At 33.6% G+C, this 25650-nt stretch overlaps 1 protein-coding gene across 4 annotated transcripts in view; it reads right to left on the minus strand.

Moving 5' to 3' along the window:
• GRIK2 (glutamate ionotropic receptor kainate type subunit 2) overlaps positions 1 to 25650 on the minus strand; it is a 590245-nt gene that overhangs the window by 158054 nt on the left and 406541 nt on the right. For all 4 annotated transcript variants that reach the window (XM_074333337.2, XM_074333338.2, XM_074333339.2 and 1 more), the window contains exon 11: positions 20676 to 20882. In XM_074333337.2, the coding sequence (XP_074189438.1) occupies positions 20676 to 20882 (207 nt within the window). The remainder of the gene's footprint in view (positions 1 to 20675; positions 20883 to 25650) is intronic.

Genomic DNA, 25650 nt, shown 5'->3' on the forward strand with positions numbered 1-25650 from the left:
TTGAAATTGTTCTCTCTCTCTCTCTCTCTCTCTCTCTCTCTCTCTCTCTCTCTCTCTCTCTCTCTCTCTTTCTCTTCAGTCCTTTGTTTTTCTTCTTCCTTCTTTCTTCACTCCCTTCCTCACTCACTCCCTCCCCTCTTTCTTCCCTCCCTTCTTTTCTATTTCTCTTCGTTCTTTTTTCTTCCTTAAAACCAGAGAGGATGATTTTTATTTTTAAAAAGCTTATACAATAAAATTAAATGTCTAATAGAAGAAAAATTTAAGACAGAAATCATAAGCAAATAACTTTTCCATTAAATAAATGTGGACCACTGACTAGTCAAGACTGCAAGAGCCTTCGATATTCCATAGCACTTAACCCTGCAATGCCACACCCAGAATTTTAAAGACATAACTCTAACTTCAGAAACAGGCTGATACACAATGATTTTTACCCCAAGAGCATCTATTATCTGGACTATAAATGGCCTATATGCATCAACAGGGAATGGGTAAATAAATCAGGGTATAATATATATATCAACTAATCACAAATGAAAAAGCATTTTTAGATACGAATTTAAACAAGTAAATTGCAATGAGCAAATAATACCATAAGCCTTTATTTATTCATAGTACATTGAAATATTATATCTTATAAATATATAAGCAAAATATAAATATGTACTGTTGGTTGGACATTTGATGCAACTAGGAAATTATATATTTTTTTCTGTGTGATAATAACAGTGTGTTTTTTCAGTCCCCTTCTTTTAGTGATAAATATTGAAATATGTATACATGACATAATATGAAATTTAGGATTTGTTTCAAAAGAATACAGGTGACAAGGAAGTTGGTGACAGTAGATATAAAATGAAACTGGCCATGAGTTAATAATCCATAAAGATTGGTGATTGGTAAGGATTTTAACTGTACAGGTATAGTCAAAGAGATATTGTGGGTTCATTTCCAGAACACTGTAATAAAGGTAATATTGCAATAAAGTGAATATCATAAGTTTTTTTTTTTCATTTTTAAGGGCATATAAACATTATGTTTACACTGCACTGTAGTCTATTAACTGTGCAGTAGCATATGTCTTTAAAAAATGCACATACCTTAAATAAAAAACTACTTTATTGCTAAAATATATTAGCCATCCCCTGAACCTTTAGTGAACTGTAATCTTTTTGCTAGTGGTCTTACCTTTAATTTATAAAAAATGCAGTATCTGCAGAACACAATAAAGCAAAGTGCAGTAAAGCAAGGTATTCCTGTACTTTTCTATTTGCACACACTTGAAAAGTTCTACAATATAACATCTAAGAAGTATAGAATTGATAATGGAAAGAAACTGAGCAAAATGTCAATGCATAGTTATGGTTGTATTTTATGTCTAAATTTTACAATGTTGTACACTGAAAATATATCACTTTTTGTTTCAATACATGTTATTTAAATACACATATAGATCAAATATATACAATCAAATATGTACACACATACATATGTAAATATATACATATACAATGTAAACATTAATATACATCAAATACAGATATTTTAAATATATATTCTACTTTTAAAATCTTCATTAATAAAATAAAACAATTACAATCAATAAGGTAAATAGACTTTTTGTGGTCATATTTAAGAATGTAAAGATTGAGATACACAAACAAAAGTTTTATTTGACCTACACATGTATATTAACTTCAGTACAAATATAGTTGTTTCTCAAAATAAACTACTATAACAACATCTGAAAGAAATAAAAGGACTGTTTTGCTTTGGTTTTATTCTAAAAAGTTCCCGTTATGTTTTTATTTTGAGGGCACAGACAATAAACTCCTTTTTCGTAAATATTTTTATCTGAACAATTCAGATGAAGTCTCTGATATAAAATAGTAAATAACATGTTGGAAAAAATGCTCCTATATTTCAAAACTACCAATTCTTATCTTTTTCATATGTTCATACAGTTTTTACAGGACTAAGAGAAAGCAATAATCAATCATGATCTTTCTGTAAATGTGAAAACAGAAACTTGGAACAAATACTAAATTATAAAAATATTAAGTATCCATGATCTCAGAAGGTAATTACTATTTCTTCACTGGTTTAAAAAGTTTACATAAATATATCCCATAGTAAAGTAAAATAAGCTTCTATTTTCTCAACTATGAAATAATTTGACAGGATCTATAAATCAGTATTTACTGGTATCCTAGGCGGACTACAAATGCAAAGACATTTAAACATGATTCCTCCCAGAGCTTATATAAAATTTCTTGAAGCAAGAAATACCCAGAGGAACTTTAAGAACACAATGAATTGTATGAGGAAGACATCCATAGAGCAGTTAGGATAAGATTCATGGAAGACTTGAGACTTAAACTATGAGTAAGAAAGACCAATATAGCAGTTAATAAGCATAGATGCTGAATTCATTAGTGACTCAAACTTTCCACTCAGTAGCCAAAATTTGTTTCTATAGTTGGTGGCCCCAGAGCGGGGTATATTTAATCTACTAGTCTGTAGCTTTCCAAAGGGCATACCAAAACCCAGTCCATTGGCAACTGCTCAAGTCATAGCTCAAGTTATGAAAATGGCCTTTAATTCTGCCTCCTAATGAGAATGATCACATTCATTTTTTGTTCTGTATAGCCAGTGTTGGGGCTGGATAGCCACAGGCGCCCAGTAGACACCATCCTATTTCAACTTGTTAGTGAAGCAAGCCTAGACATGTAAAAGATGAATCTATAGCCTCTGTGAATCTAGGCCAGAGCCCTATTAAGTCAGCAGCTTTATTTTAAGTTGTAAGGTGGGGATTAATCTTCCCCCTCCCACCCCAGTGACAGCTACCTCTTTTCCTGTAAAGTCAAGATGTCACTGTTGACAGGCTGGCTGAGATTTTGAATATACTATTTCCATTTGATAAGTGAAACTTTTGGGGTCTTCCCACATTGTTAGTGATTAAAGTCCAAGCTGACCTATTTCAAAATAGGATTATCAGGCCATGGAGTCACACAGTTTCTGTGAATCAGGCATTCAGTTTCAACATGGATCTAGCTGCAAGCTAATAACAGCTTTTTTAAAGGGTATACATGATAGCCATGTCGAGAAAGTGATTAGTACAGAACCCAAAGGAAAACTTCAGGTACAGGACTTCAAAAGGCAAAATCATCAGTCATAGAACTTGTAGTTCAAAGGGGTCATTAGGATCATGGGGACCCAACGGTACTATGACTTTTCTACATGTAACTCTTTATGATTGGGCTGATCTCCTCTAGCCTTTATAGGGCAATATAGATGAATGTCTTTCATACATAAAAATGTGGAAGCAACAACTAGAGTACATTTTGAATTGGCCCAAAGGGCCCTTAACACAAGGTCATGTTAGATTCCTTTCCCCATTGTGAATCCTGACTGAAATTGATTAGCAAAGTCTGGATGCCCTATGTCCACGTGAAAATTAATAAACAGAAACTTCATTTAAAAATGAAGTTAGGAGGCTGAAGCTAGAACTCTAATGCATGTGTCACTTATGCACACTACTGACCCCAATAGGGAGAGACATATCTTGCATCTCGATAGGAAGTGATACTACTCTACTATCTCAGCAGGAGGAAAATAGATTCCTCCTGACCCAGTAACAGTTCAGCCAATGGGAGACTACTATAACTCAACCAATAGAAACTTACTATACTTTGAACTTTCAGTTTCCTCCAATAGATTCTTTGTTTACAAGAGTCCCTCCCAAATCCATAAAAAAGCTTTCCTCTCTCTTGTTTCTCTAGACTTGCATATGGTTCTCCATTATACTGCATGCCTCAAACTGTAATTCTTTGTTGCTCCAGAATAAACCCATTTTGCTGCAGAAATATCTCATTGTCTATTGGCTTAAAGTCAACACCCCAATGGGACTGGGTAAGATGGTAACTTGGTCACCAGTATCCAACAAAGCCCTTCAAGGTTCCTTATCTGACCAACATTCAGGACAAGTATACATGGATAGGTATTTGTGGCCTTAGAAACCGGGGGACCTTGGCCTCATCCCTAGTAATTTTTGTCTTTAAAATAATTAAGATTGGGATAGAAGTGTCAAGAGGGGTCAGGGAGAGTCAAGTCAGAGAGCAGTTTTACACCAGTAAACAAAATGCATTTACTTTGATTTTGGAGCAGGGCAGTGGTTGTTTGCCAGTTACTCAAAGTCCCCATGTTTTTGGCTAGCCTAGTATTCTATATTAGGTGGCAAGATCCTTAATCTGAAATTATATATTTCTTCTCTGGAGACCCCTAAATAAGCAGCCACAGTCACAAAGCCTTTCAGCTATGGGGATTTCTGTGTCATGTTTGTGATACTATACCTTCTTCTACTTGCTCAATTCACCATCTAGACACTAAGCCTTAATACTGCTTGCTGCTTAGGCTCTAAACACTCATTAACAGCAGGATAATAAAAGTCCCTATCTGCCTCCTTGCTCACCACTTGGGTAAGAGCATTAACTACCACATTCCAGGGGCTCTTTTCATATCTTCAACACAGGTCATGGAGCCCTTGGCCTTGATCTTCCAGAAACCCATGTCTTTGTCTACATCTCATTCTCATTGACAATTTGCTGGAGCTCTTATTCTCTAAATACTTAAAATCTTTTGTCTACTATATACATTGGAAATTAACCCATGGCTTGTCTTTTAATGTTTTTTCTTGGTGTGTTTTTCACAATGGAATAGATTTATTTTTTTACCTATCTTGTCTCCCACTCAGAGAACATTTTTTTTATTTAATGGTACATATTTTATCAAAATTCCACCAAACCCTCAGCTATTACATTCTTAACTAATACTTCCTTCCACTCTCTCTTCAGGAACCTATACTAGATACGTGATGAAATTTCTCAGCCTTCCTCTATGTCACTTAGCTCTTCTTTAATAAATTGTATTTTCTTGTCTTTCTGTCCTGTGTGTTGATTAAATTAACTGGTGCTCTTTTTTTTTTTTTTTTTTTTTGCATTTAACTCATTATTTGTTTGTGTTAGATATGTCTTGTCTATTCAGTTTTTAAAATTATGCCTTTTAATGGTAACTTTTAAACATTCTTTAGAAAACTTTTTTCATTATTTTGCATATTTTCATAATTCATTGTTTTACTACAGAATGTATTTTCTTTCTTGTAGATTTTTATGAAATTTTAAAATATATTTTGTTTTTAGTTTTGTTTTAAAGTTTTTGTCAGATAGTTCTACAAAATAAATTTCATAAGGGTAAACTTCATGTTCAATTATATTTTTTAAATATGAGATTGCATTTTTTATCTGTCATATATATATATATATATATATATATATATACACACACACACGTATACACATAGTGTGTGATCAAATAATATGTTGAATGTTTAAATAAAAAATAATTATTACAGTAAAAGACACATTGCCATTAATCCCCCTCAAAATACTCCCCCTCTCTTCAAATACACTTATCCCATTGTTCTTGTCACTTTCTGAAGCAGTTCTGGAAGTCCTCTTTTGTGAGTGTCTTTAGTTGCACTGTTGTGGCTGCCTTGATGTCCTGAATCATTTAGACTTTGGAGAAGAGCCAGAAGTCGCATGGTGCCAGATCTGGTGAATAAGGTGGATGAGTAAACACCGTAATATTTTTATTTGACAGAAACCGCCATATACCAAAAGCGAGGTGTGACACAGAGCATTGTCATGATGGAGGATGATTTATGGCATACATTAGAACAAACCTTCTCTCAACCATAGCTCACACCTGACTGACCACACCAAACAAATAGAAACGTGTCACACACTATTAATAAGGATCAATGTGCAGCTTCCTGTATTGGAGATCCCTGCCTTTCCGTTGGATGACACTCGGCAGAGGTGTTCACCCTGTTTTGTGATCACAACATGAAAGGCTCTGTGTCACACGTCACTTCTGGTATGGCAATTTCTGTCAAATAAAAACATTAAGGTGTGTCTTCATCCATCTTTTTCACTGGATCTGGCACCGTGTGACTCCTGGCTCTTCCCCAAAGTCAAAATGACCATGAAAGGTAAACATTTTGAATTGATTTAGGACATCAAGGCAGCCATGCAAGCTCAACCAAAGACACTCATGAAAGAAGAAGACTTTCAGAACTGCTTCAGAAAGTGGCAAGAATGATGGGACAAGTGTGTTCAAAGAGAGGGGGTGTAATTTGAGGGGGTTTAATGGCAATATGTATTTTACTATAATATTCTTTTTCATTTAAATGGTCACTGTAATGTTTGATCACAAATCAATATATAGATATAGGTATAGATATAGATATCTATATCAATGTATAAATATATAGACATAGATAGATAGAGATATACAGATATAGATATAGATATATGGATATATACAAAGTCAGATAATTAAGTTTGTGGATTTGTTAGAACGATGTTGCTATCCTTTTTTGATATCAAAGGGATTATCATTAAAATTTGTACCAACTGGACAAACAGTTAACCAAGTTTACTACTTGGAAATGCTGAAAAGGCTGAGTGAAAAAGTTAGACGACCTGAACATTTCATGAACAATTCATGGCTCTTGCATCACAACAATGCACCAGCTCACACGACACTGTTTGTGGGGGAGTTTTTAGCCAGTAAACATATAACTATTGGAACACCCTCCTTATTCACCTTATCTGGCCCCCAATGACTTCTTTACCTGAAGATAAAGGAAATATTGAAAGGAAGACATTTTGATGACATTCAGGACATCAAGGGTAATATGACAACAGCTCTGATGGCCATTCCAGAAAGAGTTCCAAAATTGCTTTGAAGGGTGGACTAGGTGCTGGCGTTGGTGCATAGCTTCCCAAGGGTGGTACTTCGAAGGTGACCACAGTGATATTCAGCAATGACATATATAGCACTTTTTCTAGTATGAGTTCGTGAACTTAACTGTCTGACTTCATAAGTGGAGCAAATACCTTCTTAAGATCAAATAAGATAAAGTCCGACAAATATACAGTGGATTTAACAACTTGGAGACATTAATAGATGCAATTTTTGAAGACACGTTAATTTAAAAGTTATCATGGGTAATATGTGAGCCAATGGAGATAGCTAGTAGAGCCAAATGGGTAAAGAAGTTTGCCTCAGAAGAAACAGAAACATTGGGTGGAGGCTAAAAGGGATTTACTTTTTTTAATTGAGAAATCATGATCTTGTAAAAATACAAATGGCAATGGATCAGGAGACAAAGACTTAAATGTCTAAAGCAGAGAAAGAGACATGGGTCTAAACGAATCTGAATAGACAGCTGGAATAGAAAATAAAGATGAAAAGAATATCCTTAAGCAGGAGAAAAGCCAACTTTTCCAGCAAACTTAGAAGAAAGTGGGAAAAAACAAGTGCTAATGAAGAAGTGCCTGTCAATTTGATAGTGGAGGACTGAGGTAGGACATTCTCATCCAGTGATTTCTACTTATCTTAGAAGCAGGAGACCAGGTTTTCAAGATAAGAAGCAGATTAATGAGGGACTGTTAGAGTTAAGAGGCAGAAAGAAACATTTGTAAACAGTGTTGCAGTGGTGACTATTGATAGGGTAGTGACTAGAGAGTCTAGCAGTTGTGGCAGGGTTGACAACTCATGTGGGATTCCTATCAGTTTATAGTGGTTCCATTCTTCACAACTGGTTGATTGTCTCCATCTGAGTTTATTCTTCTAAGTCAGGCACAGTGAAGAAGATAATGACATCAAAACGGGCAAGTTTTGAGGAAGTCAATGCTATAAAACAATAGGGGTAAGTAAATTTGGTACTAGAAGACAGTGGCTGTAGCAATAATCCTGGATATAGAGAAATATGAAGAGAGAATATACAGAAATTAGTAATTAATCAACCCATGGGTTTTAGAGGGTCAAAAACAAGTGTAGAGGTGTCAAATGAATTTATACGCAAGAAGGAAAAAAGTTGAGTTTCTGAGTATTTGATCTAAAAGTTAGTGCACTTTGGGTCATGATAATGATGATGACACAATTTTAGGAATATGTAAGTACTAGGTGGCTGAGTGGCCCCAGAAATGAATAATTCAAGAAATTCAGATGGGTGTTCTGTAAGGAAACTGAATTCACCTAGGATCATGAAATTAACCATGCTAAAGTAAAAGACTATGATCCAGTGGCTGAAATTAACAGTGGATGGATAATTGTGAGTATGAATTGAGTAGATGACAGCATAAAAAGAAATGTATATCCAGAGAACTGAACCTCAATGAAGCAGGTTTTTTTGTTTGTTTGTTTTGTTTTTTTGGGGAGCAGGGCTTAGAAAATTCATGAACCGGCAATAGCAATGGGAGAATGATATTAGGGCTATTCAATTATATTTGTTTATTTTTTCTGAGTACATGGTGGATTGCACTCTCTCCCTTGAGGTTGAACACAGCCATATGATTTGTTTTAGCCAATGGAATATAAGCAGACATGATATGCTTTCATATCTGGGCAGAAACTTTTAAGAGACAGTGTCCAGTTCACTGTGTTCCCTCTCCTTCCTCGATGTGATAATCAGCAATGCTCAAATGGCAGCATCTCCATTTGCTTGCTCCTGAGTGAGAAATCAGATCAGAACCCTCAGCTAGTCATTGATCTATATGTAGTAGGAGTGAGAAACAATCTCTGTAGGCATAAACTACTAAGATATTTGAGTCTAGCTCATGCTGCCTAATTCTGGCAGCCAAGATCTGATCCAACCTCCTTAGATAAGTGGAATGAGAGAGGTAGAGTAGCTATCATTTGACAGGGCCACAGAGAGAGCAATTTCAATAGGAGAGAGGCCAAACAAAACAGGAAGTATTGAAAAAAAAATCTGAAATGAAGGTAGATTATTGGTGGGGATCCAGAGGATATAATGAATGGCTTGTAAGAAAGGGAAAAGGTGGTAACTTGGGTTAGAGCAAAGTCAAAAGAGCCCTGCACATTCTGGAGATAAAAACACAGGGAGAATTAAATAGACTAAATAGTCTTAAATTTTTTACAATGCCTAATAATAATAAATTTTTCAGGTAGATTTCATTTAGCTGAATTAAAAACCATTTTCGTCTTTAAAAAATACACTACTATGGATACAAATTGCAATTTCTCATGGCTGTCCACTAAATTCTCAAACACAGTGATATTTTATGAGAGTGGGATCAGGAGCGAACCCTCCTCTATTGTTCCTCCTCTCTGGTCTCATACATCCTCGGCTAAAAAAAAAAAAAAAAAGAAATCTTGTCATTTATCATTTATTTATTTGAATGACCTACATCCCCCCAAGAGGGAATGTAGCCTTTTCCTTATTTGTTTATTAAATGATAATTTCAATGGGAAGTAGGGTGAGTAAAAAAGGCAGTGAGATGACTGAATTGATATTTTCATTTATATTGCTATTATTTCTATCAGGAGAAAAAAATACTAATGATAGTTAGCACTGAATGCTTAAAATATACTTGGCATTATTCTAAACACATCATATGTTTTATGACAGTTAATCTTTGCATGGAGTATATGCTGTTCTCAATACCCTTTTTAGGTGAGAAAAGTGAGGCTCATGGAACCCGCACAAGTTGCCCATGATTACTCTTTTGATAAGGAATGGAGGGGAATTTGGAAATCTGTGTGACTCCAGAGTTAATTTGACTGGTTATTATTTTATTTTAAAGTCCTTTAAATATCAAAATGCATTTGGTGGACTGATTATATTTCAATATAGAATGAAAATGTATTACGGAATAATGAATGAAAAATAGATTTCAGTGAGGATAGCAAATAAATCCATGAACAAGTCTTCATTAAATTATCCAAGTTCATATTGATATTTATACATGAGGTATTGTCCTTGACAATACATTTAGTTAATTCAAAGAATACCTTTATTCAGAAAGATTTATTGTTTTAATACTGTTTTTGGTATACGCATATATATATGTGTACTATATGTGTACTGTATATATATATATGTGTGTATATATATATATATATATATACATATTCACACACACACACACATATATACACACACATACAGTACACACTGTGTGCATACATAAAAATATATGTATGTGTATACTTATAATATTGCATCGATCACTTTAAAAAACATGAAGGCTAAATTTATTTGTTTTTTAAGTACACCATGATTTATATAGAGGCAATATGAGAGCATATCAGAACATATTATCAGTACATATATTACATATTCTGTTTTAATTGAAAAATTCAACCTCAGCTGTAGGACAAACTATAACACATAGTTTATGTAAAGAGATGTATGGGAATAAATCCATCTATGATAGCACATACATAGAAGTAACATCATTCATTTAGGGTCTTGAAATGACCTAAAAATACTGACTAGAAACAACATTTATCATAATTCAAAAAATTCTTTACACAATGACATTGACTTGAAAACAGAAGGACACTGGATGTTTTGTTACTATGGCTATTCCTGGCAGTTATCCAGGGATTGCAACTGTACAACCTTACAAACAGCATAGAAATTGACTGTTTTAACAAAGGGTCTCAGCAGGATAATGAGTGGTGCACATTATTTCTCACTGTGCATTGATGAGCTCCTTTTGAACTTTGCCAAGATTTGAACAATGGTGACAGGGTTCTGGCACTGGCAGAAAATGTGGGCCTTGACAAGTGCTTCAGGAATGAGGTTTTCTGTTTGTTTGTTTGCTTGTTTTGGTTTTGTAGGAAAGCACATTTTAATCATTTAGACTGGTTATCGGTTCTAATTAGATTTGGAGTTTTAAGGAAGTTTATAAAATATGAAAAAGAAATCTGGCCACAGCTGTCTTCTGGAAAAAAAAAACAAAAAAAGGATCTCGAGTTGCTCTTAAATTAATTATTAAAGGTCATATATTTAAATCCCAAAGTAACAAAAGCTTCTGCAAACTTTTTAATGGCGTTGTAAAGACGTATAAGATGTATTATATGAAATTTTTGATATTTCATTTTAATCTACAAAAATGAAACTTTTATGTTTCAATTTAACATATTCACTAGTTATATAATCAACTGATTTTTCTCAAACATTTTTTCTTAAATTTTCACTTTTCAAATACTGACATGAGATTTTACATGTAGTTCAAATTACATTTCTATTTAGTAACATTGATCCTAAGGTGAGAGATAATTGTAGTTTTAAACATTAACTAGCCTTTTTAAGCAAGACAAAAATGAACATAACATTTATATTTGTGTGTGTGTATGCACAGCCACACACACATGCGTATTCATATAATTGACTCATCACAGTTGTTGGCTGACAGATGTTGACTAGAGAATCATATTTTAGGAGAAAGTCATTAGTAATCACTTATAAAGATTTGGATGCATTTATAAAGATTATGATCTTGACTAGTGTTTATAAAAAACAGTTTGCCTTAATACATTTTCTGATTCACAACTTTCATCACATGAGATCCTTCAAAGACCATTCACAGTACTACCTCTCCACAAAGCCTTTCACATGCCTCCAACATGTCTATATTCTCCCTTACTCTAGGTTTATTCTCTGTCCCTCATATGTGTGTCGTGATACTTGATTCTTCAATCATCTGTTAGGTAACTGTATCTGTACTCTATTAAATATTCTAGAGGAAGGAGTCCACGTCTAAGTCATCTTTATGTCACTGGCAGTGACTTGTACAAACATTGCACAAAGCAGTCCCTTCAATGAATAAATGAAATAAATGTGTTTCAGGCTCATTTCATGTAGTTATTCATATAATGATATTTATTATACTGCTCTCTTTCATATAATGCCTATACTTTTAATAAATTAAATATTAAAATTTTAATTTTGATGTAGTCCCACTTGGGGAATGAGATTAGGAAAATGCCATTTCCCTGAAAATGAAAGTAACAATACCAAACTCCAGTATGTAATGTGAGAGACTAGGTATTTCTACAAACAACACACCAGGCACATTTCCAAAAGGATTAAAAGACCAGAAAAATACTTTTAATTCAGAACAACTGAAATGAATAATATATGAATCCAGACATTTTGAGCTGACTTTTGCCCTGATGGCATGTAATTCTCTAAACCTCATAGGTTAGAGCTTGCGTTTTGATGTGCCAGAAGCCAAATCCAGATGGCCTGGGTCCAAAGCAAGATGAATGATCAGACTGGAGATTTTTATATAATAAAGCCAACACATCCTACAAAACTTATATTCAGTGGGTCAACTAGAATAAAGCCCACCTCGCAGATGTAGGTGGTGAGAACCCTTGCCTGGTTTAGTTTTGTACTTAACTAGATGGGAGTAAAATGGAAAATGTTTGCTCTGAGAACTCTTAAAACACTATCCACCATCATATGGTGATCTCCAAATAATAAGAATAAGAATAAGAATATTATTACTTCAATGGGCTCTGGATTAATTGTGTCACTAAGCATATGGCAGAAGCTAACTTTTCTGAGGAAATTCATATTACCAAAAAGTCTCAAGTGCTTCAACAGATAATATATCAAGGATTATGTGTTCTTTGATAATAAAATATTAGAAAGTACCCAGTGAACTAACTCTCTGTGAGTAAGAGTCAACAGAAATATTAATTTGCAGAATCAGACACTCAAGAATACAGATATTAAAATTATCACTATATATAACATAAACATAAAGGAAGAATATATATTTCATTTCAATAAATACAAGAAGGAATGCAAAACACAAACAACCAGGGGCAGCAGATGGCTCAGTTGGTTAGAACGTGATCTCTGAATGACAGGGTTGTCGGTTCAATTCCCACATGGGACAGTGAGCTGTGCCCTCCTCAACTAGATTGAAGTCAAAGAGCTGCTGCTGAGCTTCCAGAGGGGCAGCTAGATGGCTCAGTTGGTTAGAGCACAGGCTGTCAACAAGGATGCGGATTCAATTCCCGCTTGGGATGGTGGGCTGTGCCCCTGCAACTAAAGATTGAAAATGGCAACTGGACTTGGAGCTGAGCCACACCCTCCACTACTAGATTAAGGCCAATGACTTGGAGCTGATGGGCCCTGGAGAAACACGCTGTTCCCCAATATTTCCCAACAAAATCTTGAAAAATAAGAAAAGAAAAACCAAAACAAAACAAAACAAAAAAAACAACGAGCCAAAAAAAGATGAGAAATTATGAGATTTGTAAAAAGAACCCAATGTCTTTCAAAAATTAAAATTATAATAAGAATAAATTCAAAGAATTAATTATACTACAGATTAGAAAAGCTAAAGTGTGAGTTAGTAAAATGGAAGATGTGTCAAAGCAATTATACAAAATGCAACACAAAGAAGTGGGAAAATAGTTTAAAAGACATGGAAGTTCCAAAATAAATCTAATCAGATTTCAAAAAAGAAATAACATATATGAGGAGTAATGGCTGAGAATTTTCTAGAATTGACAGATATTATGAATCCTCATGTAAACTGTCAATGCAAATTAAGCAAGATAAGCAAATGAGAATTTAAATTCATCAAAGAGAGGGGAAAGATTTAAAAATATCAAAGAGAGGGAGGAGAGTTTTAAAGCAGCCAGAGGAACAATACAAAAATAAAAAACAAAAAAGATGAAATAATTATATAGCTAACTTCATAACAACAAAGTCAGAAAACAGTGGGCCAATATGTAAAAAGCATGAAAAAAAGAATAACTGTTAATTTAAAATTGCATATCAGCATAGCTATCTGTCAAAAATGAGGGTGAAATGAAGACAATTCCAATAAAAAGACAACAGGAGTTGTTAAAAAAAAAGAAATTTACTACCAACAGAAAGGTATATTTGGTAAAGTATATTGTTCTAGAAGATAATATGATACCACAGAAGAAGGTTTATAATATAAGAAGGAATCCAGAATAAAGTAATTGGATAGGCTAAATTTGTTCAGTTTAAACCAATTTTGATTATATAAAATAATAGTATTAATGACTTATTTGTGACATTAAATAAAAATCGAGTTATAACAAAAGTAATAATCGATGGCAGCATCTATTATTGAACAGTTTAGATTCCCTGTATTGTTTTGGATAAAGACAAAATATTGAATAATTGCTAGCATATTGTGTGCTTGTTAAAAGAGCAACTAAAATAATAAGTAAAAATCAAGCTTATAACTTCAAAATAGAGGAAAAAAGGGGTGAGTCCAAAAAGAACTCATTCTACGCAAAAGAAGTCAAGAAAATAGAAGAAAATTTAGATGACAAAAATGATAATTTTTAATGAGAGAAGATTGATGTGTTACTAATCTCTTGTTAATCTCATCAAGAAAAGCTGTTGTTTCTTTAAAAATGATAGCCCACTTAATAGTAATGTCTTATAACTTTTATATTAAAAGAGAGAAACTGGAAGCCCAGGCAATGAAAATGCTAACAGTTATCAATTTGGGGTCATGGGAAAGTATAAATAAATTTGCACTTCCATTTTTTTTGTTACTTTTCCTATAACTCAAGAAACGTAATAATGATAATAATACTGTTCTTCAATATTTTTTGTGTGAAAATGCTAAAATGCTTCCACTAGAATGCAAAACTGAGACAACTTGGTATCGAAATTCAAAGCTATGGTGCAAGTCAATTCCCATTTAGTAGAAACTGTTTTTTGATTTAACATTTCCATTTTTGCGATAATACCTGGAGCCTTTTTAAGTTCCCTGAAAAACAAATATTTGATTTCTTCCCAAGTATATAATAAAAGAGCAATCAGGAGGTAAAAGCAAAGTATGGTGAAGTCCTCTAAGGCTCATTTATGAATCATAAAAGGCTTGATAGCATTAAATACCAATTGCAATGCTAAGGCAGTATGCTGGGAAGCATTCATGTAGCAGCAAAACCATAGCATCCTGGGTCTTCTTAAAAATAACGTAAAATAAGAGTAGATTCCAACCGACTTCCCACTTTGGCATAGCTGTTTTATAAACTGAAACAGAATTCCTTTCTGGTAGTGGTTATATTTTGTTTTGTTTTGCTTTGTTTTTTTTAAATGTTTGCTTTTAAAATTTCAATAGCACTTGAAGTTATAAAAGGAGCCTCATTAAAAAGAAAAACAGCTTTTATTGACCAACATACTCTCTTACCAACCACAAATGGTAATGATATGAAAATACAAGTTTCTTTAAGAACAAAGCAATTGTAAATTATTTGGCACCTCTAAAAGAGGTAAGCTTAAAATGTTACTTATAAAAACAAACGCTTCTCATACTCTAATCTACTCAGTTCTAATGAGGTAAGGGGGATGAGAATAGGGCTTTAAAAATCTCTAATTTTTAGCTGTAATTATTAAAAATTACCCTTTTGTTCTAATAACATGTAACACATATAGTCAATTATTTGTTTTAAGTATATTATAATCATGGTTTACTAGCAATCTGGTAAACAAACAAAAAATGTTTAGTAGCCAAGATAAAGCAACACAAAATATTTGGTACCCTTTGGATACAGTAACAGTAATAATAATAACAAAAACAAAAACAACTACTTGCCTTGTTTCCCATTTGCCAAGCAATACAATAAGACCTGTGCGGTACATTCATGTCCTAAATGAGAATCAGCTTCTCAAATTATGATTTGAAAATTCCTTAAATAGCCCAGTTGTAGAGCTGAATTTAATTTCTATAATTGCACATCAAGTTAAGTACATAGCAGTTTTTTGACTTGATGTTGGTTTTTGTTTTTCTGTTTTTGTTTTTTAATCTGTATCTGTATACATGAGAGTTTCCATCTATGATAAGAGCTTTTTACACAGTAAGTCGTGAGACCTACAAGTGGGATCAGTTTCACTGCCCGGCAACATTTAAATTATTCTTTCTTCCTGTCATTGTCCTTCTTCCCTTCCCTGTGTCGGCCGCACGTGTCCCCCATCTTTGCTGTCTCATTGATGTATTTGACTAAGTTAAAAATATGTACAGTGCTGTTCCACTCTCAGATATTAACATTTAATTCACATCATCATTATATGAAGTATCATATTCCCATTGTACATATGATAAAACTGACCTTAAGACAGGATAAACTTTCCCAAGGCTATACAACATAGATAGATAGACAGATGATAGACAGATAGATAGATAGACCATAGATAGATAGATAGATAGATAGATAGATAGATAGATAGATAGACGATAGATAGATAGATAGATGGCACCCAAGTCCCCAAATTTTCACAGTGAAGATGTAATTTTAAATCGGCAGAGTATGACTGACTACACATTATTCCATCACACATTTTGTCAGTGTTATAACACTAGGTCAGAGAAGTCTGAGCAGATCACTGGGGCTTCTCTGTGCCTCCAGCTGGGGCTTATTCTGTGTAAAAGATAAAAGGACAAATAATTTCATGTAACAAAGAGTGTCTGTGATTAAGCAACCAAAAGTACGGTGTTTCCCCGAAAATAAAACCGAGCCATACAATCAGCTCTAATGCATCTTTTGGAGCAAAAGTTATTATAAGACCCGGTCTTATCTAACATAATGTTAGATAAGACCGGGTCTTATAGTAAAATAAGACCAGATCTTATAGGTAATAGTTCTACAGGTGTTCAAAAAAGTAGCCTCTTTATGGGAGTGAAATGATCAGGAAAGGCCTTGTGGAATGTGCCCTAACACAGAACCCTAGAGGTGAATTTAATTAGGTGACAAGGTGAGAGAGCTAAAGGAACCACAAGGGGTCACGGGATTGTGGGAAAGAAATTACAGGTCAACATGAATACTTGAAATTTTATACTGCAGTCTTTCAGGATCTCTGCACTGTTTTAGTGGGAAAGCTTTGAGAAGATATTGACGATTAACTAAGTTTCGTACTACAAAGTATAGGTGGATTCCTAAAGAAGAGGCAGGAGGTACATGGTAAAGACATAGTTTGATTTGATTGGTGGGTGTAAAACTGGAAGTTAGGGACAGACCTGAGGTCTATTTTTAATGTGCACATACAGAGACTTTGCATGCTGCTTTATTAACTCGTGTATGGATGTTTACAAGCATAAATCTTCCTGAAGTTTTCCACTGCCAAGGCAGACATCACCAGAGATTTGAAAGCAATTTCACTGCCCTTGTCTCCTTTAAGCAGTCCCATAGTAATATGTGCTACTAGCTTATTGCAGCTTAGGTGTTTTCTTTCAGGCTGATGAATAACTCTAGTTGGCTTTACGAATAACATACAACAGTTGTCTCACGAGCCCATAAATGAGCACTAACCACAAGAAATCACACCACCCAAAGCTACAAGTAAAATTTACACCCAACTTAATACAATGGGTGGATTAGCAAATTTCTGTGAACTCATCTCTCATCTCTACTATGTCAGGTTCAATAGCTAAGCTTGCTTTTAAAAATGAAAAAAAAAAATTCACAAAATATTTCATAAATATTATAGAAAAAGTTATGATACTTTAATTTCAAGAAGAAAATTTGTCACTGTTTATTTCTTTACTTGGCCCTTGAATAGACACTTTAATGGGGGCTCTTGGAAGGTAACATAAAAATAAAAGCATTTGAAAAATATGTAAAATATTCTCTAAGGAGCCTGGTGCTTGAGTTTTGTGAAACATTTTCACTAAATATTTTTTCAATAAATATTATTGAATGCTGAACATTTTCTGCAATTTGTGACTCCTAGTAATTTTCAGTATATTTGAAGCAAATAAATACTCCCAAGTATGCACCACAATAACGACGACTATGGATGCAGTGAACTGATATGGTAAAATGGTGTCCTGATTTAGATTTTAATCATTTTGACAACTCACAAAAATGATCAACTTTTTTAGCTGCCCAAAAGACTTCTATTAGAATGGTCCAAGTCATGTCACTATGATAAAAATTCAAATTATGTTTACCCTGATGGAAAAACCTCTTAGAGTTTAACATTAAAAATATTAAAAAGAGTAGGATAGCTATATAAAGGAAAAACTACAGAGATTGTTCCTTTACTTCCTCTGTAGGAGGATATATGCTATTAACATTTCATAAAGTATACCAAATAATGAGTTTCTGGGCGACTTTTATTATGTTTTAAAAAAATGTATTTGAGAAGTGCTCATTAAGGTTTTATAGGATTTGAGCAACAAAAATAAATCTCTTCATTTTAATCTTATATATAACTCAAATTTGTCACAATATCAAGCCATAAGACAAGTACAAGGAGGCCCCAAAATATTGTGAATTTTCCTATAATAATTTCTCTGATTAAAAACTGTATGAAGTAGTAACTTTAAAAAAAAGGGTGGGTGTTCTTGCTTGGCTGATATCCTAAATATCATTTCTTCCTTTATCTTACCTATTGCCAATGAATGTAATTCTTTATTAACTCCTCCCTATATTTAATTAATTCTAATATAAAACTACCATTCACAAGGCAGAGATCATTTAGGTAGGAAAGCACTGAAATATTTGAACATCAAAGGTGTCGATGAATAAACTTCATTAAAACTTAACACTGATTTTACTGACTAGGACACACTTCAAAATTAATTTTAATAGCAATTATAATCCCTACATCTTTCTTATTGTCTAAATATTTTTAGACAGTGTATAAATATTTTATTTTTTAGTCCTAAACAAGAATATTCATAAAAACTATAATAGAAAGATAAAGTAAGTAGACATAAATTTTGGGTTAATCATTTATGTCTTCATTTATTGGTTATCTACTATATGTCAGGTATTGCATTAGAAAGTTTATAGATATCATTCCTAATTATTAGTATAATATTATTATCTTTCCTTTATTCCCTTATTCTTAATAAATAACTTTGTAAGCATAGGTCCTAAACTATGGACCTTGGGTTGAGAAAGGATTTTATGACTTTGACCTCCAAGGCAAGGGAAGTAAAAGCAAAAATAAATGAATGGGATTATGTATATCAAACTGAAAAAACCTTCTGGATAGCAAAATAAACCATCAGCAAAACAACGAGGCAACCAACCAAATGGGAGAAAATATTTGCAAACAATGCCTTTGATAAGGGGTTAATATCTAAAATATAAAAAGAACCCATACAACTTAACAACAAAAAAATATATACAATTCAAAAAAAAATGACAGGAACAGACATTTCTCCCAAGAAGACATACAAATGGCCAACAGCTATATAAAAAAAAATGCTCAACTTCACTAGCTATTAGGTAAATGCAAATCAAAATCACAGTAATATACCACCTCACACCTTTTAGAATGGCTGTTACCAGCAAGACAAGTAATAACAAGTGTTGGTGAGATTGTGGAAAGAAAGGAACACTCATATACTGCTGGTGGGAATGTAAATTGGTACAGCCACTATGGAAAACAGTTATAGAGGTATCTCAAAAAATTAAGACCTAGCAATACCTCTTCTGAGTATCTACCCCAAATTTTGAAAACATTTATTCATAAAGATATATGTACTCCTACATTCATTGCAGCTTTATTCATGGTGGCCAAGATAAGGAAACGACCAAAGTGCCCTTCGACAGATAATTGGATAAAGAAGATGTAGTACATATGTACAATGGAATATTACTCAGCCATAAGAAAATGTAGAAACACTGCCATTTGCAACAACATGGATGGATCTTGAGATTATAATGCTAAGCGAAATAAGTCAGACAGAAAAAGCTAAGAACCATATGACCTCACTCAAATGTGGCATATAAAACTGAAAGCAACAAATGAACAAGACAAACAAACAAACAAAAAAATCACAGACACAGAAAACAGTTTAGTGGTTACCAGAGCTTACTGGTAAGGGGGTAGAGGTAGAAGAGGGTAATGGTGGTCAAATATATGGTGATGGAAGTAGAACTGACTCTGGGTGGTGAACACACAATGCAATATAGAGATTATGTATTATAGAAATGTACACTTGAAACCTATTTTTAAAAACCAATGTCACCCCAATAAATTTAAGAAAAAGAAAAAAATCATTTAGGGTACAGTTCACAATGTTTTTAAAAAGAACATTATTTTTATTATTTCTTACTTCATAGCAATAATTTTATACCTTAATATAATGGAAAATGTTGAAACAAACTTAAATGTTACAAAACATAAAGTCAAATACAATTTATAACATTAAAAAGATAAAGGTTTATTTCAGAGATGAATTAATACTACTGCGAGATTATGAAAGAATGCTTTCTTGGACAAGAAAAAATGTTTGGCTTTTTCAATTAAAAAAGTAAAATAAAATGCGTCCTCCTGTTTGAATATGCTCAATATTCTTTATTTTTATATGCTATCTTATTTTGTGCTTTTTGCATATAGATTTCTTGCATCTCTAAAGATAAGAAGTATCCTATCCTAGTATAGGAAATTCTTATCATAAAATTTAGATTTGCATCTCCCATTCTCTCTGTTGAATAGAAAGTTAGCATTATAAAAGTGAAAAAAATATTCCGTGTTGGACAACCACATTCCATTTTACAAATTAAAAGCAAATACTTCAAAACATTAAATCATTAAATACTAGCTAAACATAGACAGATATTTCTCTGTAATAGAACTATACATCCCTGTTAGATTCTTTATATTTCATGGCAAAAATAAGATATACTTTGAATACAATTATTGAAGAAAATAGATGCTTACAATATATTATGTCCCTTTGACATTATTAATCCCTGACCATCACACACATACACACACACAAAGTAAATCTTTTAGCAATCTAACAATGGTATAAATAATGAGAAAAAGGACTTACGTGATCAATTAATTCACGGACCATTCCATTCCACTGTCCATTGGCATCATCTTGGGCTCCATATTTCCCATCCTCCACAAGTCTAATTTCATATGTAAAGCCAAGGATTGTAGATAACTCTCTGAGAAGGTCAATGCAATACCCCTCAAATCGATCATTCCCATAGAGAGGTTTGTCAGACTTCTTAAATAGGACATAGGGTTCTTCCTGGAAACAGTGAACATAAAGGTAGGTGCTATAAGTTAATGATAAACCTTACTACAGGGATTATAGCTTTCCTTAAAAGATAGAAATTTCACATTAATCTAGGGCAGAAGACAATATTTTTTTTCTTAAAATACTAAGAAGGCAGATTATTTCAGGACTATCAGTGCCTCACAAAAGAATATGTAAATAACGTAATTTCACTATAACTCTATGATAAAAATGTTATATATCTTATACCATATATATCACATGTAATAAATAATTTCAAATGTGGCATGTGCCATATAATATATAATAAAAATAGATATAACAGATATAACGTATAATACAAATAGGTATAATTTCACCATGATTACAATGCACCGATTTGAATTATACCATTTAGTCAATATCTGTTGTGTCATTTCAGTGAGATCTATTGATAAAAAAAATGGAAGAAAATGTCATTGCCTAATTGCCTACCATGTGCTAAGAACTGGATGAGGGACTTTTATATACTATATTATCACATTTTGTTCTAACAACCATGAAAATTGAAATTACCATATTTAATTACAGGAGAAAAGGTAGAAGTTTACTTTACAATATTAAAAAAAAAAGAAACATTTATCAAGTGCTTATGCATTCATCCAACATTTTATGGACCAGCTGTTATGAGCCAGGCTCCTCTATTTAATAGAGAAAGCCCTGCGTCATGAAGTTTATGATATATAGGAGAAAAGCAATAATAAATGCCTAAACACATAACGTCAGATGCTGAATAACGGTTAAAAACATAAAATAGGATACAGAACAACTTCAAGGTGCTAGGCAAGTAAGAGAAAATAAAACAAAATTGAGTAATATATCTGGGACTCTTTTTCTGAGATTTGAATGAGGTGGAACCTAAAAGAAGAGAAGGAGTCTAGTCTTTTCAAAATCTGAAAGAAGAGAATTTCAGGCTAAGGATATAGCAAGTAAAAAGTCCTGAGATCAAAATGACACTGGACTGATGCAAGAAGAGGACAACAGGATCGATATGATTGAAGTCACATCCAGCAGGCACGGCAATTAGCTGAACAAGGTGAGAATGAAGAGAGTGCAGAGCCAAATCCTATAAAGCTCTGCAAAGCAGGCCCTATTAAAAATGAGTATGTTTACATAGAGAAGTGCTGAGAATCCATTCATTAGCATATTTTATTGGGGGTAGGTGGAGCATGGTACAATAGACTGTACTGTAAATAAACTGGAGTGCAATTGGCTCTACTACTTACTATTTGACCATATGCAAAGCCTCTGGAAGCTGCTCTCTTAGAAAAGGACACTGCAAAGTGAACAAGCTTACGAGTCTGCCATGCCATGCCATCTAGGAATGTCATCACCTTATTCCTGACCTCATGAGAACAAGTCATCAAAAGATGGCCATCATATCTAGAGGAGTTTTAGACATGACAGCAATGTATCGGCTTACCCATACTCACCTCAGAAACAAGACTAATTCCATCTTCCTTCCCATCCTTGTGACCTGGCTTATCCCTCGCCTGTTCATGAACACTCCAGCCTGACCAGTTGCCTGTTCTTCTGATACTCCACTGTGTTAAAGAAGTTCTGCTCAGAGATCAACGCATTGTTCCATACCTTCATCTATTTTTTTTGAATGTCCCTTCCACCTCCCTGATTTACTGGACTTTACCCTGAATTCACTGCTTCTCCTTCAGCCTTCTTTCCTGGAGACTATCTTCAGAATCACCATCACATCCCTCAGGCATAGAGGCTCATTTGGTGTCTTTCCTCCCCTCTAGGTAGCCCCAGGCTATTTCTTCCCCTACCTTGTGTGATAACCTCTGCTTCTCTGAAATTCATGCCACCGTATTACACCAAACTCTCTCTTTACCCTTGCTATCATTCGATGAAATCTGAATCAGAAAATTTACTAAGTGAGAAGGGAAGCCTTTACTTTTCAAATCTTTAGCTACCAGATTATAATTTTGTTTTCTAGTTTTGACACATTATTTTCCCTTGACTTTCTCCAACCACAGTAGGAAATCCCTCTCAGGATCCTTCACTGCTGTCTCTTTTCTACCTTGTTCTAAACATTGATTATCCTTAAGACTTGGTTTATGGCCTCCGATCCCTTTTATTAACATTTATCCCTAAATAATCTGATTCACACACATCAAATTTAATAACATCTGTATGCTGATTACTTAAATATTTGTACATCTGACTCAGACCTCTCCAAATGACCTTGGGCCCACATATTCAGGCAACTGTCATCATCACTAATGTCTCATAGGCATCTCACATCCTTTAATTCCCACATGGAATTATTTTCTCCAAAATCTACCTTTTCAGTTTATTTCTGGTTTCAGAAAATGGTACCATCATCTATCCAGTTATTCTGGCCAGTCACTGAGGCATCATCCTTTCTTCCCACCCCCACCCTTTTTTTGTTGTTGTTGTTCATTCTTTATAGCATAACAAAAATAATCCTCTTAAAGTATACATTGAATTATATCCGCACCACTACTTCAAGCCACCCAATGGATTGCCAATGCATTTAGAATAACATTCAAATTTTCCACCACAACCCCTGAAACCTGTTGTTCTGCCAGTTGTTTTCATCTTGGTAAGTGGCTCCAGAACTCACAGAATTGATCAAGTCAAATGCCAGGGAATCTCTCCTGTTCTCTGACCTATCTTTTGGAAATCCTGCAAGTTCTCTCATCAAAACATATCTTGAACCTATTGATATATTTCCATCACAGTTCATGCAATCTTTATACCTTATCTGGATTCTCATAGTAGCCTCCTACCTCTTCTTTCCACTTACATGTCCCCACAGTCCATTCTCCACAGAAAGTCTTAGTGATCTTGTAAAAATTAAATATGATTGTATGGTGCATTTGCTTAAAACCCAACAATGGCTTTTTATTAAAACTAGAATAAAAACAAAACTGCTTGCCCTGGCTTTCAAGGCCCTGCTCACTTTCTTCTCTGACTTTAGCTTCTTGTTCCTCTCTCTCTCTTTATGTTCCAGATACATTGGCCTTCCTTCTGTTCCTAAAACTTGTCAAGTTCACTTCTGACTGGAGGTATTTGCATTGTCTTCTCCCCCTCCTTTCTGACTAGAAGGTTCTTTCTTAAGATCTTCACTTGGCTGTTTCATTCTCATATTTCAGGTCTCTGCTCAAATATAACTTTTTCAGAGGAAAAAAAAACACTAGTACATAGAAATTGTCTCACCTTTCTAAATTAGTCTCCATTGTCTTACCTTGCTTAATTTTCCTCATAGCATTTACCCCAATCTGAAGTATGTATGTATGTATGTATGTATGTATGTATGTATGTATGTACATACGTATGTATTGGGGTGTATGTGTGTTTCTTTCTTTCCATATTAGAATATAAACTCATAAGTTTAGAAACATTAGAGATTATACTTGTTAATATATTTCAGGACCTATTAAAATGACTGGCAACCAATTGGTGCTGAGAAAACATGTGCTAAATGAATAAAATATTCATTATGAAGACTTACACTCTATCTTACTCTCTCCAATCTCATCTTCTTTTCAAATTTCTAAATATACTGTTTTCTTTCATTTCCTTAATCACCAAGCTATTTTCTACCCAAGAGCCTTTTAACATATTGTACTGTTTACCACATGCCCTTCAAACGGTGATCTCCTGTGCTTCCTTTATGGCTCAAATTAAATGTGAAACCTTTTCTGGGCTATTTATCTCAAGAAAATCATGTTATTCCTATCTCAATCTTTTATTTATTTTCTCATAACAATTCATCAATCTTCAATTATTTTATTTGTTGATTTACTTGATTTTTTTGTCTTGCTTCCCTGGAAAATAACATTCATACTGCTTCATTATAGTACATACCGTGTGCAACACAATGCCTGGCACATAACAGGTGCTAAGCAAATATGAATTGAATTATTTTGATTCGATATTTCAATTGAATCAACTAAATAACTGTTTGATAAATTTGTGAATTTTCTGACTCAGTTTTCTCATCTCTAGGTAAATTTAACAATGTGAATTAAATGACAGGAACTTGGTAAATATTAGTCCCAATATTATTTAATTATTTTAACTTCCTAATAATTTTCAATGGGTTTTTAATAGACTTTACAGAAGTTTTAGGTTTACAGTAAAATTGAATGGAAAGTACAGAATTCCCATATACTTTTTGTTTGCACATAGGCCTAGCCTCTCCCACTATCAACAACTCCCACCAGAGTGATGTTTTGTTTTGTTTTTGATGAATCTACATTGTGCTCTGCCCATTCATCCCTCCATGTTCCCTAAGCACTAACAACCACTGATCTTTTTTATTATTGTTACAATTTTATTTTTTTCCCAAATGTCATATAGTTGAAATCACATAGTATGTAGCTTTTTCTGATTGCCATCATTCACTTAGTAATAAGCATTTAAGTTCCCTCCATCTCATATTATGTCTAGATAGCTCATTTCTTGTTATTGCTAAATAATATTCCATTGTCTGGATGCACCACAGTTTATTTATCTACTCATCTACTGAAGGTCATTTTGGTTGCTTCTAAGTTTTACTAATTATGAATAAAGCTCCAATAAATATTTATGTCCAGATTTTTGTCTGAATATAAGTTTCAACTCATATGGTTAAATGCTAAGCCATCGTTACATCATATGTTAAGAATATGTTCAGTTTTGTAAGAAATTGCCAAACTGTCTTCCAAAGTGGTTGTACAATTTTGCATTCCCACCAGTAATGAAGGAGAATTCATGT

The sequence above is a fragment of the Rhinolophus sinicus genome, chromosome 2 (genome assembly GCF_057876585.1).
Source record: "Rhinolophus sinicus isolate RSI-liver-muscle chromosome 2, RSI-T2T, whole genome shotgun sequence".
NCBI classification, from domain to species: domain Eukaryota; kingdom Metazoa; phylum Chordata; class Mammalia; order Chiroptera; family Rhinolophidae; genus Rhinolophus; species Rhinolophus sinicus.